Source organism: Pundamilia nyererei, unplaced genomic scaffold (genome assembly GCF_000239375.1).
Source record: "Pundamilia nyererei isolate P.nyererei 1_Seehausen unplaced genomic scaffold, PunNye1.0 scaffold00025, whole genome shotgun sequence".
In the NCBI taxonomy this organism is placed as follows: domain Eukaryota; kingdom Metazoa; phylum Chordata; class Actinopteri; order Cichliformes; family Cichlidae; genus Pundamilia; species Pundamilia nyererei.
In genome coordinates, this window is record NW_005187426.1 from 1,471,913 (window position 1) to 1,489,102 (window position 17,190).

Below are 17,190 nucleotides of genomic sequence, written 5' to 3' on the forward strand. Positions count from 1 at the left end.
CATCTTTCTGCTAAAGCAACAGGTTGCCAGCAAGGCTCTCTTCAGTACTAAAGGCCGGCTGAGGGCTGTTGGCTATCCCAGAAATTTCCTCGTTTCAAGTTGTGTAATTAATTCTCTCTCAGTCTTCATTGGAAAAGATTATGAAAACACTTCTGGGTCTACAGGAGTTGCCCAAACTTTTGTGTTATTATTAATCTCTTTTACTGCCCGACCACTGGCAAATTTATTGTCAATTTAAGAGGGTACGCTGACATAAGGATGCCCTAGTTTTAAGTTAGTGGGAAATCGAGTCCTGAAGTGCAATAAATGATAAATTGTCAATGGAAAGCAGAACAAGCAGCTCATTGGAGAGAAATAAAAAAGTAATAATATGTGAGAACTGGTAATCTAAAACACCACACAACATTGCAAGCTTGCGAGTTTAAATGTGGTGTTCAACTTCAGTACCCAGATGTCTTTAATGTAGTCAGTAAACTGCATATACAGTGCTTTTGTTTATCACCCAGCTGGTCTGTGGTTATTTATAGCAGCAAAAAGTATTGTTGCTGCTTCCAGATTTCTCTGGACGGTGTTTCTGCACTGTTTATTAGGAAGATTGTTTTTGTTCTTTCGCTTTCATTTGTCACTGCCTATGAGCAGAGGATTTTCTTCCAGTTCGCAGTACAGGAAATCAGATTTATTTGCACAAACAGATAAAATATAAGGCTTTTGGGTTAGACACAAACAGGATGTTCTATATACCAACTCCTCTGTGATTTCTTCTGGGACTATTTTACTCTGCCTAGTGTAGGTTTTAACAGCAAGATATGATCAGCTGGAAAAGAATGAAAAAATAAACTGCAGAACAAATGCTTGAGAACAGGGAAAGGGGCAGAAAACACATTTTCCTTGGTGTTATCAGCATCACAATAATCGTTAGGCAACATTCACAATGCTGGTTGTGTCTGCTGATGAGAGGTTTCAGTCCATTTACTGTGGGCCTTTATGAACAAGCCTGCCCTGATCAACCTCAAGCTAATTGGTCAAATTTAATGCTCCACTTGGCCGAGCTGGGCCGGTGTGGAATGTGAGGTGCCAACAGCAGCAGGAAATGCTTTACTGCTGGGTTTGTTTGCGGTTCCTCAAAACTGGCTGCCATAACAGCCATGTCATTTTCATATTATGAGTGCCAGCTAGAATATACATGCAATTTTAGCTTTCTGATCTGGGACAGAAATCACCAACACAATGTGGCTTCAATGAATGATTGGTCACAACAAAGCAGCTTCACCGCTTCCTGGCAGAGATCCTGGCTTCTTGCTGATTCCCCAATTATTCGGTATAGTTATTCATCAGGGAAATGAGCCAAAAAAAAAAAAATCCTTTACCCAAGAGTGACATTTTACTTTTGTAGATAGCTTTGGAGAGAAAACAGAGGAAAGCAGCAAAATCCTCAAAATTCAAAAGCAATCTTTAGCCTTGATAGTGGCTCTCAAAAACTACAAGGCAGAAAATCTGGTACAATCATAGAATGAATACAGACTTTGGTCGTGTGAAAAGATTTAACAACTGTCAGAATACTTGCCAGGATATTATCACCTGATTTTCATCTAGCGCCATCTTCAGATCAGAATTTTATTTGTCCAATAGCATCAGTAAAAAAACAAAACAAAAACACAAACAAACATACCCATTAACCTTAGAAAGACTTTGTGGTAATGAGCAAATTTCTGCACTGAACCTTAATTTTGCTAGCGGTTAAATGTGATGAAAAGGTGAAAGAGGTTAAAACGGGTCAGTTATTTTTCTATAGTGAGGATTTCCTTGCTTCACTGGCACAAAGGGAGGAAAAACAAAAATAAATTAACAAATTGGCATCAGCGGATATCTGTATCAGGCCCTAGTTCGCATGCAAAAACATTAAACTAAACTGAATACAATTTTTATTATACAACCTATGTAAGTGTTATTATCTCACCTTTGACATCAGGAAGAATGGTGGGCCTAACCGAATTGTTAGCAGGGCTGCAGGCTCTTTGTCTTATTGATGAATGAAGTAAACAACTAATACATTATGCAACAGTTCTGTTAGTTGACTTTAGTGAATTTAAAGGCCACAGATCATTGAGTCATCTACTTTAATGGCACTGATTGACAACCCACGGGCTTTAGATAATTTGACACTAAATGCACCTGTTCAAAACCGAGGAATCAGTTGGGAACTGTCAACCATCTTTAATGATATGCGCAGTTTTTCCAGGTGACGTTCCCAGACGACAATAAATGGGTGGCTACAGTTAGAGCAGCGAGTGCTGCGTGCCCACAGCGTGAAGGATGACTGAGATGAAGCACCGTCACCTCCACCTATAGTCTAATGCTATCCATCATCTGACAGATCTGATAAATGGAGAGCCGAGTCGCGCTCCTCTTCCCTCCCCGCGGCTCGGCACCGCTGAGCGTCTTGTATTGAAGCTGTGACATATTGTGAAGCAGAGCCTATTAGAGCACACATCACTCACCACAGCATGAAGGCGCCTTCCACATCAACAACATGACAACTGACTTCAATGCAAAGGAGCCTGTACGTGTGTGTCCATCGTTAAAGCGCTCTGACACACTTCGCAGTAACAAGTGGATCGGATCTAATCGGGATAAAGGTCAATACTGATAAGCTAATTTTTGATATGACGAGTTTTCTTCCTAGAACAATAACAAACTCAAAATTTTAAGAAGTGTGTGAGCTTTTCTGATCTCCACTCCACATTACTCCAGTCTTCCCAGCTTTTTCTTTTTTTCCAGTCAGTTTTGTCTAAAATCTTGCCGGCTCTTCTGGTTTGGTCTAATATCCAAATCCAAGTTTAACCATTAGCTATTATCTGAGAAATAGCCAGAGGCTGAGGCAGCGCTCTAACTACTCCCAAAAGTCTTGTTTATGCCGTTTCACAGAGAGCAATTACCTCGCAGAGTTTATCATCTGCATTGGCTCGTTTGGCTTCCTTTAACTGATTAAAGTTGTCAGAGTCAATGACTGGAGAAAATTGGCACTTTGATTTTAATAAAAATGTATGTTTGTTTCCACTGATGTAGCAGTTTCTCACTACCTCAAGTGCTCAGGCTTCAGCAAAGGGATACTCAGCTCTATTTGTTCATACTAATACCAGAGTTAGAGATAAATCCGTGTAGTGGCGTGTTCTGTAAATACACCAGTGTTCAAATACAATGTACGTATTTGAACACACGCACTCTATTTTAACTCTGGAGTTTTCTGCTCTGGAGATCAAACCTGCTGTTTACGTCTTTTATTTTGACCATTTAAAACAGCTGACTAGCCACTATTTTCACTATCTTTACATTTTGCACACGGTCGCCTCATATGATAATACAGCACCTTTGTTCATCATGTAACAAAGGTCTATAGAGAAAAGCTAAACATGACCCATTATATTTGAAAGACAAGGACAAGATATTGGGCCTAGATGGGATGTTGTCACATGGAGAAATGTCGCTTGCATCAGTTAGCCCAAATATTATAAAATGTTGACATTTTGGTTTGATCATCTTCACCACATGTCTGTCTATGGATGTCTCCATGACAAACCTTTTTTCAATTATTTTACAATGCAGGGAACAAACAGAGGGGATGCAAAAAAAAAAAAAAATGCAACTTTACAGTCCTGCTGCTAGGAAGGTCAAATCCAAGGTCAAAACAGAGGCCAAAAGTCAAACAGAGCTAATAAACAATTTGAAATCTGCCACATTTCATACCTGACACCTATAAGTCATAGAAACTTAATCAAAATTGGAAGATTAAATAAGTGGCCTTCTGAAATTATTTGCCAAAATTCACCAGTAAAGATGTGCTTCAATCATTTTTGTTCCAACAAATAACTTTTAGTCTTAGACATAACCTCGTGGCATATCATGAAGACTAGAGCCAACCCAACCAGTTTTAAGTGTCACTTTCACTTTCAGTGAGCCAAATTACTAAAGTGTGATTACATTTATTTCACAAGCATTTAGGCTGTAGACCAGTGTGAATAATCCAAGTACAGAAATATTTCTTATAGATAAAATGAACACACATAGGCGATGATGTAACGGTGTCAGCTGTTGCTTTCAACTGCATAAGCTCACTGTGAGAGACCTGAAGTTGCTCTTTGATTGTGTCAGAATGGCACTTCACATGCATCTGACACCCCGAAGAAAGAGTGTGATGACAAACTGAAGCAACTCGAGGGCTTCTGGTATCAATCAAGCCATAAATGGTATGTTGCAAATGTTTATTTTGGGATACTTTGAAAGCACCTGTCGTATATTATTAAGCTCTTAAAAATAAATATCCAAATATAAATAAATAATAATGAATATATAATTTTTATATATTCATTGCTTATTGCTTTCATGTTAAGCTTTTTAGCACATCTATGATTCTCATTTGCAGCTCCAGGATTTTTACTGTTGGATTCTCCCAGAGTAGCTTTGCATGAGTGACAAAAAACAAAATAATACATTTTTATATTGGGCCTTCATCTGCAGTCTAAAACACAACGTTTGAGCTCCCTCTGCACTCTTTAAACCAGCCCTCTTCTGATTGGCTGCACCTCTCAAACTCAAGAGTGAAAAGCAGGTGGATGTGGTTGCTGTTAAGCCAGAAATATACTCCTGAGATCACAGTTTAAACTGAGAGACCACAATAAATATGTAGAAAATTTAAATTGCCATTATTCTTATAGCATACTCATATTTCTACAAAAAATGTTCAGCATTAAACCCTTTATTAGTGAATAAAACTGGTTTTAACTGCCCAATACCTGATCATTTTTAGGTTGAATATGACCATGTCAAGAGAATAAAGGCATTTGAGTGCCTTTAAGTAATTTTTTTTTAAATGCCTTGGAGGTCTTGGATTTTTAATTCCCAAATCCTCTTCAAAAAGCACCTAAAACATCATTTGTATCTAGGAAATGCTCCTCCTCACACACTCTTCAGTGGATCAATAAGACTTCATCTGCTGTGACCACATTGACATTAGCACAAAGAAAATACACAACATTATTAAAGACAATACCTGGCAGTGTCAAGTCAATGGAAGATTTAAGACAAACTATCAGGAATTCATCTTTTGAGTAAAAATTGTTTACATCCATATATTAGCCAATTTGTTGATCAAATTTCTCTGCTACCTGAAAAATGTGTATTTTGACAGCAAGTCTGGTCAAAGCTAGATTTGCACTTCTGCATTGGATTTTTAACTGATGATATCATCACTTACTGCATAAAATCAAGATGCCACTACTTCAGTATGTGCAGCTGAAGAGGATGGTGTCAGGTGGTACCAAATCTTCACTGGGTGTTTCAACCCTTAAATGCACAACCCTCTAGTTGGCAAGTAAGCAATGGTGTTGAAATCTCTGCCCATCAATTCCAGACCTCAGGCTCACCTCCTGCCATGTCCGACAGCAGGTTCTTTCTGCTGCCTCAAGTCAAATTCTGCGCACAGCTGTTTCAAATCCTCCCCTGATATTATCTGTGAGCACCGTCCATGTAGATCGCACTAGCAAACATCTAAACCAAACTTCCACAATAAACAGCCACTATCTCTTTTTGTACTCCAGGAAAAATAACTGGAACATACAGTACTGCCTCCTTCGCATCTCTGACCAAAAGTCCATCCTCATCTCCACCCACAGAGAGTTCCACAATTGCCCTTTTTATTCTGTTGTAGCCGTGTTATCAGCTGATGGATTAGTCAGTATTGTTTTCACTTTGTGGGTCTGTGAGTGTTTATGCATGTGTCCTCGGGGCAAAATAAGAGACGTAATACAGCATGAACTACAACAAAGGGGGTTCTGGACAATTTTCTAGGTGTTTATACAACTGTCATGGGACAGATGATACCACTGTTTCAGCACAGCAAGAGCAAATCAAAAAACTTTACAGCTATGTGGTTCAGATGAAAATGGAATGCCAGATTCAACAACAGCTGGTATAATACTGTGGCTGCATTTATGCGGAAACATGTCTGATATGGTCTCAGGTCGCATATATAAGCTCCACAACAGCAAGTTAATAATAACAGAAATTTGGGAGAACAGTGGAAGGCAAATGTCACAAGCAAAGTCACATTTAAAGCAAAGTGCCAAGAAAAGACTAACCATAAACTGCTGAAGAGGGAGTGATCGTTCTACAGAGATAAGCTGCGACCACAGATACCTCTAAGTTAGTAGTACATTTAAACTTTCATAGTGTCACGCATTTCCAATTTTTATAAAATGATGGATTTCTTGTGTTTAAAATGAACGAACAGTTTAGTGATTTAAATTTTAAGCTAGGAGCTGAAATGATTCCTGCTGGGTTTAGGTAGCCAATTTAAATTTACAGACTGTGAAGGTCAGACAGAAGCGGTACCTTAATGTTATTTCTTTCCCAAAAGCTGTGTCATAACCAATTTCAGACTAGCGTTGTGAGACTGGATAACTTCTACAGTTGCACAGGCTAAGTTCATCTGTCAGAAGGGGCGACAGCCGACTGTGATTAACCCAAACATCAGTGCTCCCGCTGTCGTAATGTAAAATGTGTTCAGTTCCACTCTGCCGTTGCAGTAATGGAGGTGGTGTTCCAGAGTGAGAGTGCAATATATAAATCATCCACCAGATTTGTCTATAAAAATAGAAGTTAAATGGAAGTCACTTTCAGTAACGCATGCTGCAAAGCACACACATACCCACACAACGTGGAGACAGTAAACAGCTTGTTACATCCATGCACTCATCTGAACTAATCAGTAACAAAGTCTTGTTGTTTTGACCAGTAATTACAGTGTCTCTCTGAAAATGCCAAAAAAGAATCCTCAGTCTTCCTAGTCTGCTGATATCTGCTCAACAACATAAAAGGAGCCAGATAAACAAACACACAAACAGCAGGGTCATGTGTGTCAGTATGTGTTATACAACCATAATTTGTCAGTATGTTCCTGCATCAGTGCAGAGACATTCTGCCTGTTTCAAAGGGTCCACTGCCCTCCAGACTCACCAGTGCTGTTGGATCGTTTGTTCCCCAGTAAATTCCATCCTGTAGGCAGTTTGAGGTGGTGTAGGGCCAGTGCCAAACTCTCATCCAGACGCTCACACTCCTGCAGAGGAATCTGACACTCATCCAGCAACAGCGCCCCATCGAGGCCATCAGCCCGGCCCACAGTGCTCACCTGTGTGGAGGGTGATTACAGAGATGAGTCGAGTTTCATAGAGGTTGAAGTGAGCCGTAGACTAATGGGAGCACTCATTTTAAAGCGCTCAGCATGAAAGCATTAACCAAATGCCTTTTGAATAATGAAATATGTTAATGTAGGAAGAAACATCCACATGAGTGTATCAGCGCTAAGCTCGATTTGGGGATGCACTGTTTTGACAAAAAAAAAAATAAAAATCATGTTCGGATTTATAAATTGGAACATGTTCCATTAAGTTTGAATGCCCAAGAAAATTATTTTATCTTGTCCTACTCCTCAGAAAAGCAAACTCATAAAATTTCTATGGGATGATAAACTATGCTGAAAAGAATTCATTAATTGAACGCCAAGAACTGTCAGACATTAGGCCTTGTCAGGAAAGAAACAATAACATGGCAATCTTTTGTTTAACTGTCACTTTGTACACAGAGCTGTATTACTTGTAACCAGTGGTAACCAATTTTGTTTTCCAGCCCTGTGACAAGCTTCTGTATTTCTATTATTCAACTGATGACATGCAGTAGGAATAGAAATGACTCGTCTTTCTGCTCACCAGGAACTGGGCCATGTCAAACGCCAAATCCTGAACAAAGCTGAATCGATGCTCGGCCAATGGCGCCACGTGAACCAGATGGGATTGTGGCTCCTCGGGGACACCTCGGGTGACTGAGCACAAGGTGACCAGCACCACTTCGCAGCAGTCATGAGCTACAAGAGACACAAAAAGCAAGGGTGAGAAGAGAGAAAGAGGGGATTACAGAGAACTGACCTGTGGAGGACAGTACCATAGTGTACAGCATTTTTCACAACGACAAATAGATTATATTGTGTATTTTCAGTGTATGAGATTAAACGTTTCTTTGTTAGGATTAACCCATTTCAGCTATAGATGACTGGCCTTGCTATAAACTCAAGTCATATGAGCTTAAATAATAACAATACAACAATATTTCAACTAAACAATAAAAAATTATTGCCCTAGCTAAAACACTAGTTGCTTGAACTAATTATTTATACTTTATTGATGTACAATGCCAGCTAACTGTAGGGTCTAAGATGTCCTCAGATGCCAGTCTTGCGGAAATTAACTTTAGTTACTTCAGTTACAGAGTATATATATTTCTGTTGATGCAGCCCACACAACTATCACAAATCATCGCAGCAATATTGGCTACTTGCACAGTTCATGTCGCAGGTTTAAAATAGATTCACTGCATGAGGTATAAAATGCATAAACGATATTTCTACGCAAAATTTTTAAACTCATCTGCTGAATTGTGTTCAGTTTTGAGCGTTTTCTTGTTGTGAGACCCAGCTTATGCAGGCTGAATCAATTGAAATATTGGTCACTGACAGTATAGTAAAGTAAACATCGTCAACGCTGAAGTGCCAGAAAACTACACTTTCTGGAGTGGCCACTAGTGGCTGGCAAGAACTATTTTGGTCTCTATGCATACTTTTTGACTACATAGCAACTATACAGTGGGTATACAAACTAGGGCTGTGCGATAGGACCAAAATCTCATATCCCGATATAAGAATTCTATCGTCCCGATAACGATATAAATCACAAAAATGTAACATTTTTGTCAATTCTGTGAATCTCGGGCAGCTCGACTTGCGGGAAGTGTTTCCAGCTGCGCGTCATGTACCCTGAGTCGAGTGTTTTAACAGATGTATGAAACGACACATTTTTAGACATAAGTTGTAACGGCCGCCGTTTTCTTTGTGAGTATTTATTACACGGCGTGCTGCGGGGAAAAGCCTGTTCTAACGTTTGAGTCTAATTTTTTAGCACCTGGCGGCTCTCATCTGCACACTCTTTCACATGATTCAGTTTATTTTGAAAAGTCTCAACAGGATCTTGAGCTTTATTGTGAAAGGTTTATGTGGAACATAAACAAGCGGACACGAGATGGTTTTACCGTCCTTGTTGCTAACGACAACGCATAAAAACATGCGCTTGTCCGTCCGTGGTGTGGTTATATTAAATATAAGAGAAAGAGAGAACTTTAAGAAATTAATATAGCCACTACAGTGACCATCAAAACGATGAAAAATATTGCCGTAAAGAGTTTATTTTGCGACACCACGAAACAAACGATATCGTAAAATGAAACTATAGACGTTTTTATATCGTCATCCGATATATATGGTTATATCGAACAGCCCTAATACAAACTCATTTAAAGATGTGCTGTTACAGGCCTTACCTCACGATTTTTGATTCAATGTAATATTAACATAAAATGGTATAAGAAGATTGTATTTCAATTTTTGATGAATGAAAGTTGTTGGGGTTTTGTTACCCTATGAACGAGTCCACGTAGTCACAAAAAGAAAAAACAGTCAAGCATAACTACGTCCACACCACTGTATGTCACTCAGACCCTAATGGGTTTGTGGATGCCGAAAATATAATCAAGGCTTGAGACGGCACCATCTAAAACACTAATGTTGTGGATATCGGGTGACACTGGTTAGCAGCATTCATCTTTTACATATAATCTATGGTTAAATGGGTCAAATATGATGGAGCGTTAAACCGGGCGCAGAAAGTGATGACGCGGCGATCCCAACATAATATGTGCTGTAAGCTCAATTTCACATTACCAACAGTCCATGCTGGCTCAGAACAATTAAATAAAAATTATTAACAAGTCAGGTGTTAATGTTATTAGTAACACCTGTACTGTTCTTAGATAAATCAAAATATTGCTTTAATTCAATCTGCTCTAATAAGAGGAAATCAAGCTTAAATTTAACTTTAAAAAAAAGTATCTTTATTCAATTTAATCACTCCATTAATTGAATTTTTTCTCATTTTAGAAGCACTACTTGGATGAAATGGTGAACTAATTTTGTCATAGTAATGAGCTACAAACGAGTGCAGAGCTGCAATGCTGATTTAAATCCTAATTAATACAAATAAATTCACAATATTATTTCACTTAATGGAACATGTGTTAAATTCTTCTGACTAACAGCCATTTACTCACAAGTCACATCGCAAAGACTGAACAAAGCACACTAATGCCCACAGTGGTTTCCATAACTATTGCTTAGGGAGTGGGGCAGTGCCTGTCCCCCGACATGGGAACTCAACCTCACTCTCTGAACCCACTTTCCTCCCCAAGAAACCATAGAGAAATATATTAAGTAGAAATCAATTTATCCATTAATGCATTTGTTCATTTTCTTAACCACTTATTCAAATCTGGGTCACAGGGAACTGGAGCCTACCTCAGCTGGTGAGAAGAGCAACAGGCCCGTCAAATCAATTTAAAAATATAACATTTTTAATCTACTACGTTTTGGTATCATTTACAGTCCAACTAGTTTCTCTTCCTTCCTCTGCTCTGGATTTCACCATGTGTAAAGTGTACACGGTGTGTAAAGCCCCTCCTTTTGCCCCACAGTGTATAGTCGAGCAGAGTAGAAAGCCATAAAACAAAGTTACTTGAGTTGAGGACAACTTGATATATTATTGCGGTGGCTCTTTTTTGGCACGGCCCACTTCAGAAGCAGGAAAAAGTACACACAACGCACACCTCACTTTTCATCGGTTATTTACAATGAAAAAAGATTCACTGTTAATTTCTCCTAAACGTGGGTACATGTTATCAGTGCAACTGCACAGACATACTTTTTAGAAGAAAAAAAAAGCCTACATATTTTCCCTAAAAAACAAGAAAACAATCATATTAATTCAAGTTCATTTCACTTTATATTTTTCACCTTGCTGTGCCGCCCCAGTTTTGACATCCTCTGTGTTACTGTAGCAATTGCTTTTTAAAATGTGTTAATTTGGCAAAATAAGATTGAAAAGTTGCTCATTTTTTCAGTTTTGTCTAAAAGAAGAAAACAAAGAGAAAGTCAGGGAACACTGCCATGGTCCATCTGTCCACTCCCAACAAGATGTCAACACACACAGCCAGTTTCAAAACTGATTTCCCACTTGTAGTTATTAAGCATTGCATGAATTCACATATAATTTCTGGAATCTACTCCACGTCACTGTGTGCTCTACAACAAGATCAGCCACATTTGCACGTCTGCAATACCCTTCGTTCTGGGAGAAAACTTTGTGTAACGACAGATCCATATATTTTATAATTTGTCAATGTTGTATGTCGCTACCAACGCAGTCAGAAGGCTACTAGGCAGCTTGATAAATATTATTTGAATCAGAGATATCTTAATCCAAAGCAGTGATTCAGTGAGTTTGCAGTCATTTTCCCAGGTCCCCTGGGAACTCTATCCCGCAACCTAGTTGATCCCTTTAGAGCCCAGAAGGGCCTGATGGAGAAAGCATTGAAGCAAAGCTAATCTGCTGGTAAAGTGACACCAACTCCCTCCCAACTTTAAGCATTAATTTAGTGGAACTCGTAGCAAGATAAACACAGTTTATAATCCTGCCACTTTTATTTTCCTCTGTGGAACGTGGACCATTGAAGGAAGCAATGACGTCAGTGACATTTCTTATATCATAAGACCAGATTTTATTACATGAACATTTTGGTAGCATAAACCCTTGTTACCACATCCAGAACATGTGACCTCCAGTAAGCTCTGATGTTCCCTAAGAGCTCGAGATTTTTATAATGTAATATTTATTCTTCGAAAGCCCAGATGGTCTGGAATAACTTAATGTCATAGCTGATTCCTCTTATGCTCTGATCAGTCAGTGACTGAAAATATTCAATTAACATGAACTCTGGTCACAGGGTCACAGCTGCATTGCAGTTTTGACTACCTACTTTGTATGTGCAGAGATCTCTGACCTTTTCTATCAAGGTTTCCTGTTGATTCTTGTTTATTTTCCAAGAAAAAGCACAGAAAAACAATTCAGACCAAATATGTTCCATTTTGCAAGTAGAAAAAGTGGGAAAAGCTCCAAGAGGAGTGATAAATGGGATAGACTCTAGAAAGTGAAGTGATTCCTCTTTCTCCAAAACAAAACATTAGTTTAAAATGAGGACAGCGGTAGCAGATGATTAATCTTTTTTTTCTCCTTCCTGGTTTAACACCTCTTTTAATATTAATTTGGGATGCAGCACATGATGAATACAGAAGAATTTAAAACCACCTTTTAAGATAATGTTCAAACCTTTCCTCAGTTCTTCTGGAGCACTGCTAGTACGTTTTGACTCAAATACACAAATACAATATAAGTGATCTGCCATAAAGTTGACTTTTATGATGGCTATAAAGGTTTAGAAATGAGGTCAAATTACTGGGGGTGCTCTTTCATGTATGTAAATGCTGATACTGTACTGAATTACAATAAAGTGGACAGGTGCTAAAGTAAAGTGACAAGTAAGGGGATAAAATACATTTACTTTGTTAGATGGACAAGTTCAGTTGCTTCTTAATGCAAATATTTACTTAGTCAATCATGAGGAAATGCAACTCAATGCATTTATGCATGTAGACATGGTCAAGACAACCTGCTGAAGTTCAAACTGAGTGTCAGAAAGGTGATTTAGGTGATTTTGAACATGGTTGTTCAAAATGGGCTGGTCTGATTATTTCAGAAACTGTTGATCTACTAGGATTTTCCCACAAAACCATCTCTGGGGTTTATATAGAATGGTAAGTAAAATATAAAGCGAGCAGCAGTTCTCTGGGCAAAAGAGCATCGCTGCATGTGAAACGCATTAAACCTTGAAGCAGATGGGCTATAGCAGCAGAGAGCCAAACTGGGTGCCAGTCCTGTCAGTTAAGAAACTGGTCAGAATTGGTGTAAACATAACAAAAGCAAACATCCTCCCTTTTATCAATGATTCGGGCTCTTCTTGGCAGACTCAGGGCTCTTTAGTAACAGCTGAGCATCAAACACCACAGCCTACCCATGTTTTGTTGCTGTCCATCCCTTTATGACCACAACATACACCTTTTTCTGAAGGCTCTTTTCAGCAGGATAAGATGTTCTGCCAGAAAGCTCAAATCAACGCAGCTCCAACTGGTTCCTTGAACACGACAATGAGTTCACCGTACTTAAATAGTTTCCACAGGCACAAGATCTCAAGCTAACAGAGCACTTGTGGTGTGGATGTGGTGGAATGTATCGCGGATGTAACTATGTGATGCTGTCATGCCAGTGTGAGCCAAAATCTCCATTTGCTGACACAGACGTAACATCTTGATGAATTTACGTCAGCAGTTCTTAAGGCATGAGGCGGCCCAACGAGATACTAACAAAACATTCCTAAGTAAAACAGCTGGTGCACTTTCATAGAGCATCAGCTTTAGTTGTTAATAATCCAGGCTAATCTTATTTAAAAGTGTCTGCAAACACAGTCTCTAACAAATATTAAATGCTGTAGGTGGAGCTGCCATCCTTTGGGTGCTAGTAAGCTGCAAGGCATTGTGGGTACGATGGCTTACCGGGACACAAAGCCTGCAAGGTGTCATGACTGCTCCTCAGGGTGCTGGTCAGGTGCCTCTGTGTACTGCCAGCGAACAGCAGGAAGTAGTCCACGCCCTCCTCACTACCAGCCAGCTCGTCATCACTGAGCTGTACTGTGATAACACAATGACCCTGCAGAGGCACGCAGACAGAACGTTAGGAGGGAAAAGGAAAAACAGAAAGAGACAAAAAGAAAAGACATGTTTATAACATGAAATGGGCACATTATCATCCACCTGCAGATGCCTGCACTCTAACTCAGCCCTCTTCTCAGTGGCCTACATGTCTTGGTTCATCTGCTTAGCCATAGATACCAATCTAACGCCATCAAGTCAGTGTAATTCAATCACTGTTTGTCACTTTAGATGCATTTATTGGCTGCAGTACCAGGTGTGAACTAGACTCTGGACAAGTGGATACCAGATTTTAAGAGTGAATAATAGTGCGTGCGGAGACTCCTGATCTTCTTAGCACCGCAGTTGTTTACAGCAATTACATTAACGCCTCAAATTAAATATGGTAATGTTTGATTGCTGATGAAATGTTACACACCACATCATTAACAAAGAAACAAGCAGACAACATGGAGGAGCAGCTGGACTTCTGCAAAACAGTGTGAGCACAGTCACCATCAGAGAACAGCACAACAAGACAAAGAAGCTCATTCAGCTTAGAAATCTAATACAATAATAATCATCACAACAACAACTAAAACAAAAGTCTTTAAAAAAAGAAATTTGAATAAACAGTCTTCTCATGTAAGCTGGATTTCCTATTAGCCCTTTTTTGTTAGAACATTACAAATAAAAATATAATGAAATAAACACCACAGTGTAAGCTAAGCAGCTAAATAGGTTCAGGTTGGTACTAAAAACACAGCCTGGTCAGTGTAAAAACTATGCTGTTTGTCCTTTTTCATGTATTCTGCATCATCAGCAGGTGCAGATGCTAAGTTTGTGCCTTGGGGTTCAGCATTGCCATGGCTCTTTTAGTACGCAGGATTTTGTTTTTCCACCATTAAATGCTTCCAACCAGAAATTACAGGTGAAAATTAACTTATAACTGGTATTTATTGTACACTGCCACTGGCCAATAAACTAAATAAAATAAAATAAACCAAACCATCAATTTGTCTACACATTTTCTTAATACATTTAAAAGTACAGTTTTAGTGACAACTGGCTGATTTGTGACAGAGCATCAAGGTGTCATCTGAGGACACTGAGGAGGAGAAATAGTAACAAAAAATAGGGATATTGTTCAGAATTAGCTGCTTTCCACTGTAGGACTGCAGCTTCTTGAAATGGAGGAGGGATAATGGGACATTTCAACCCACTTAATCTGGCCACCGTTGCAGTCTTTTTACTGGCCTCGTCCAACGTGAGCAGTCTGTCGTGACGATCTGAGCTTAACGGGGTTAAAGGTGTCTCCTCCTTCTCTTATAAAATGGGAGCCTCCGGGCCATGTTCCTCGCAGGCGGATATCAGCAGATGGACAGCAGCGAGGCAAACCAGCAACCCCAACATTGCAAGGTCTCTGTTTGGCAAGCCACTACTGATGCTTAACAATGTGAGGGGGCAAAATGTGCTCAAAGACAACCACATAGCCCAGAGGCCATACAGCCAGAAAAAAAGCCTTCAGTAACCTTCAGACAACCAGGACTGCGCACAATGTAAAGGGTGTAGGCTTTTCTATGCACAGCCAGTATCAGTTTTAAAAAGCAGAGTCACTGAAGTAAATGAGTAGTAGATGGGAGGAAGCCAGCAGGCATGACATTTTCTCCATTAAAAACTCATCTCTTATCCTGAGCCCAGATTGGAAATTAGGGCTTGGTGCTATTGAAAGGATTGGTACCTCAGAGGATTTGTGAGTTTGTACTCCATGTGAAAATGAAAACGTATTAGTGTGAAATAAGTTCCACATTTTCACAACGAACAAAAGAGAAGCAAATGGAGAAATGGTTTTCTCTCCATCGCTGGAGGCGAGTGGGAAATTACCTCAGTCTGAATACCACTCTGCTGCTTTTTGACACAATAGGTGCTCAGATTTCTTAAAGCAGCCCACCAAAATCTCTTTATTCCACCAAAGTTAATACCCACCTTTGTAAATAACATTATAAGCGATTGATAATTTCCTAACAAAGAAAAACACTTTAAAGGGGACAAAATAAATAGCACAAATCTTAGAATATTCAATCTTGGTGTTTGAAATTCAATTATTTAAACAGAAGAAAATTACAGCATAGATCTGAATGATCAGATCAACCAGATCTGATCAGTTCCAGTACTTCAAATATGTCAGCAGGAGGTGGGAGTGAAGGTGAAAAGCCAGAAATGTGAAACATCTGCTGGAGAAGGGAGGAAACGAGCACACAGAAGCCCCACAATAAAACGAACCCTGCTGACATTAAGTTTTCAAAACAACAGTAATTAAAATGGGAAAAAGGAAATATTGCAGTGACTCTCCAGCTTAATATAGAAAAACAAACCTGTGGTTTTAAAGCGGTGCTCAAATGGATGTCTTTCAGCCACACTGTATGACTGTGCTCTCTGCTGGTTATAAGTACTTAACTAAGTGACCTGCTGGGGTATTGACCTGCTAATCATGGAGCTTCAATAGGAAACAGGCAGCTTTTAAGCAGCATCAAAAGCACAGCTGGAGACTATGAACCCAACCCCCTCTTTTTAAATATGCATATACGTGTAGCCTTTTCCACACATCCTGCTGCAGCGCTGGTTTCATCTGTCCAGGTAAGGTAAGGCTTGGTTTTAAGCATTTGCATATACTGTTACGACTTCACACTGATAATTATTTTTAAACTTATATTGAAATTTTAGTGATTGTTCACTTAACTCAGGCTTTGTTTCTTACTACAGGCAGCTCTATCCTTCACTTCACCACCCAAACTAATTGTCACTTGTTACTTAAATCCAATAGATCTTCATTTGTATCTTTTTGTGCACTCTGTCACATGAAATCTGCGATAACAGCACATTTTTAAAAAAACAACAACAACAAAAAACATCCTTTAATGATGTTCATTAAAAAGTTAGCCTCAAAGTTTATGGGTGTAATTGCTTGGCATTGTGATTCATTCAGCCATTTTTATTTTTACAAGCAACTAAAGCCAACTCAACATGAGACCCTTCTTTTGGAAGCCATATATTGCAACCTTTTGCATGGTTTACCCCTTGCTGCTTTTGTTCCCAACATACAATTTCAAAGCCAATTTACGGAGCAAAACCGGCCCCTGTTTACACACCAACATGAAACATTGGCAGAGCAAATTAAGCAACCCACAACTTACAAGTCTGCTGACATACAGAGCATCCCTTGTACCTTCAGGAGGTAAACATGCACCAAGCAGCATTCTTCATGCAATGAAATGTTTGTATTGCCAATATGTGAACTGACTGCAGCATAATCTAAAAAATTTGAGCTTCACAAACTGTGTAACTAGCAGATCATCAGAGTTAGCAAGTAAGCTAATGTTAGCTAGGATAATGTATAATAAACCTAGTTGTATCAAATGAAACCCTTCTGGCCAAATATTAATGTCAGTAAAACTGGG

The 17,190-nt window shown here is 39.2% G+C and overlaps 1 protein-coding gene across 4 annotated transcripts in view; it reads right to left on the minus strand.

The window, feature by feature from the left end:
- The window catches only part of LOC102210987 (A-kinase anchor protein 13), a 121,852-nt gene that overhangs the window by 77,975 nt on the left and 26,687 nt on the right, over positions 1–17,190 (minus strand). For all 4 annotated transcript variants that reach the window (XM_013909452.1, XM_005727562.2, XM_013909450.1 and 1 more), the window contains exons 3-5: positions 13,598–13,751; positions 7,761–7,915; positions 7,012–7,183 (exon numbers count right to left, since the gene is read on the minus strand). In XM_013909452.1, the coding sequence (XP_013764906.1) occupies positions 7,012–7,183; positions 7,761–7,915; positions 13,598–13,751 (481 nt within the window). The remainder of the gene's footprint in view (positions 1–7,011; positions 7,184–7,760; positions 7,916–13,597; positions 13,752–17,190) is intronic.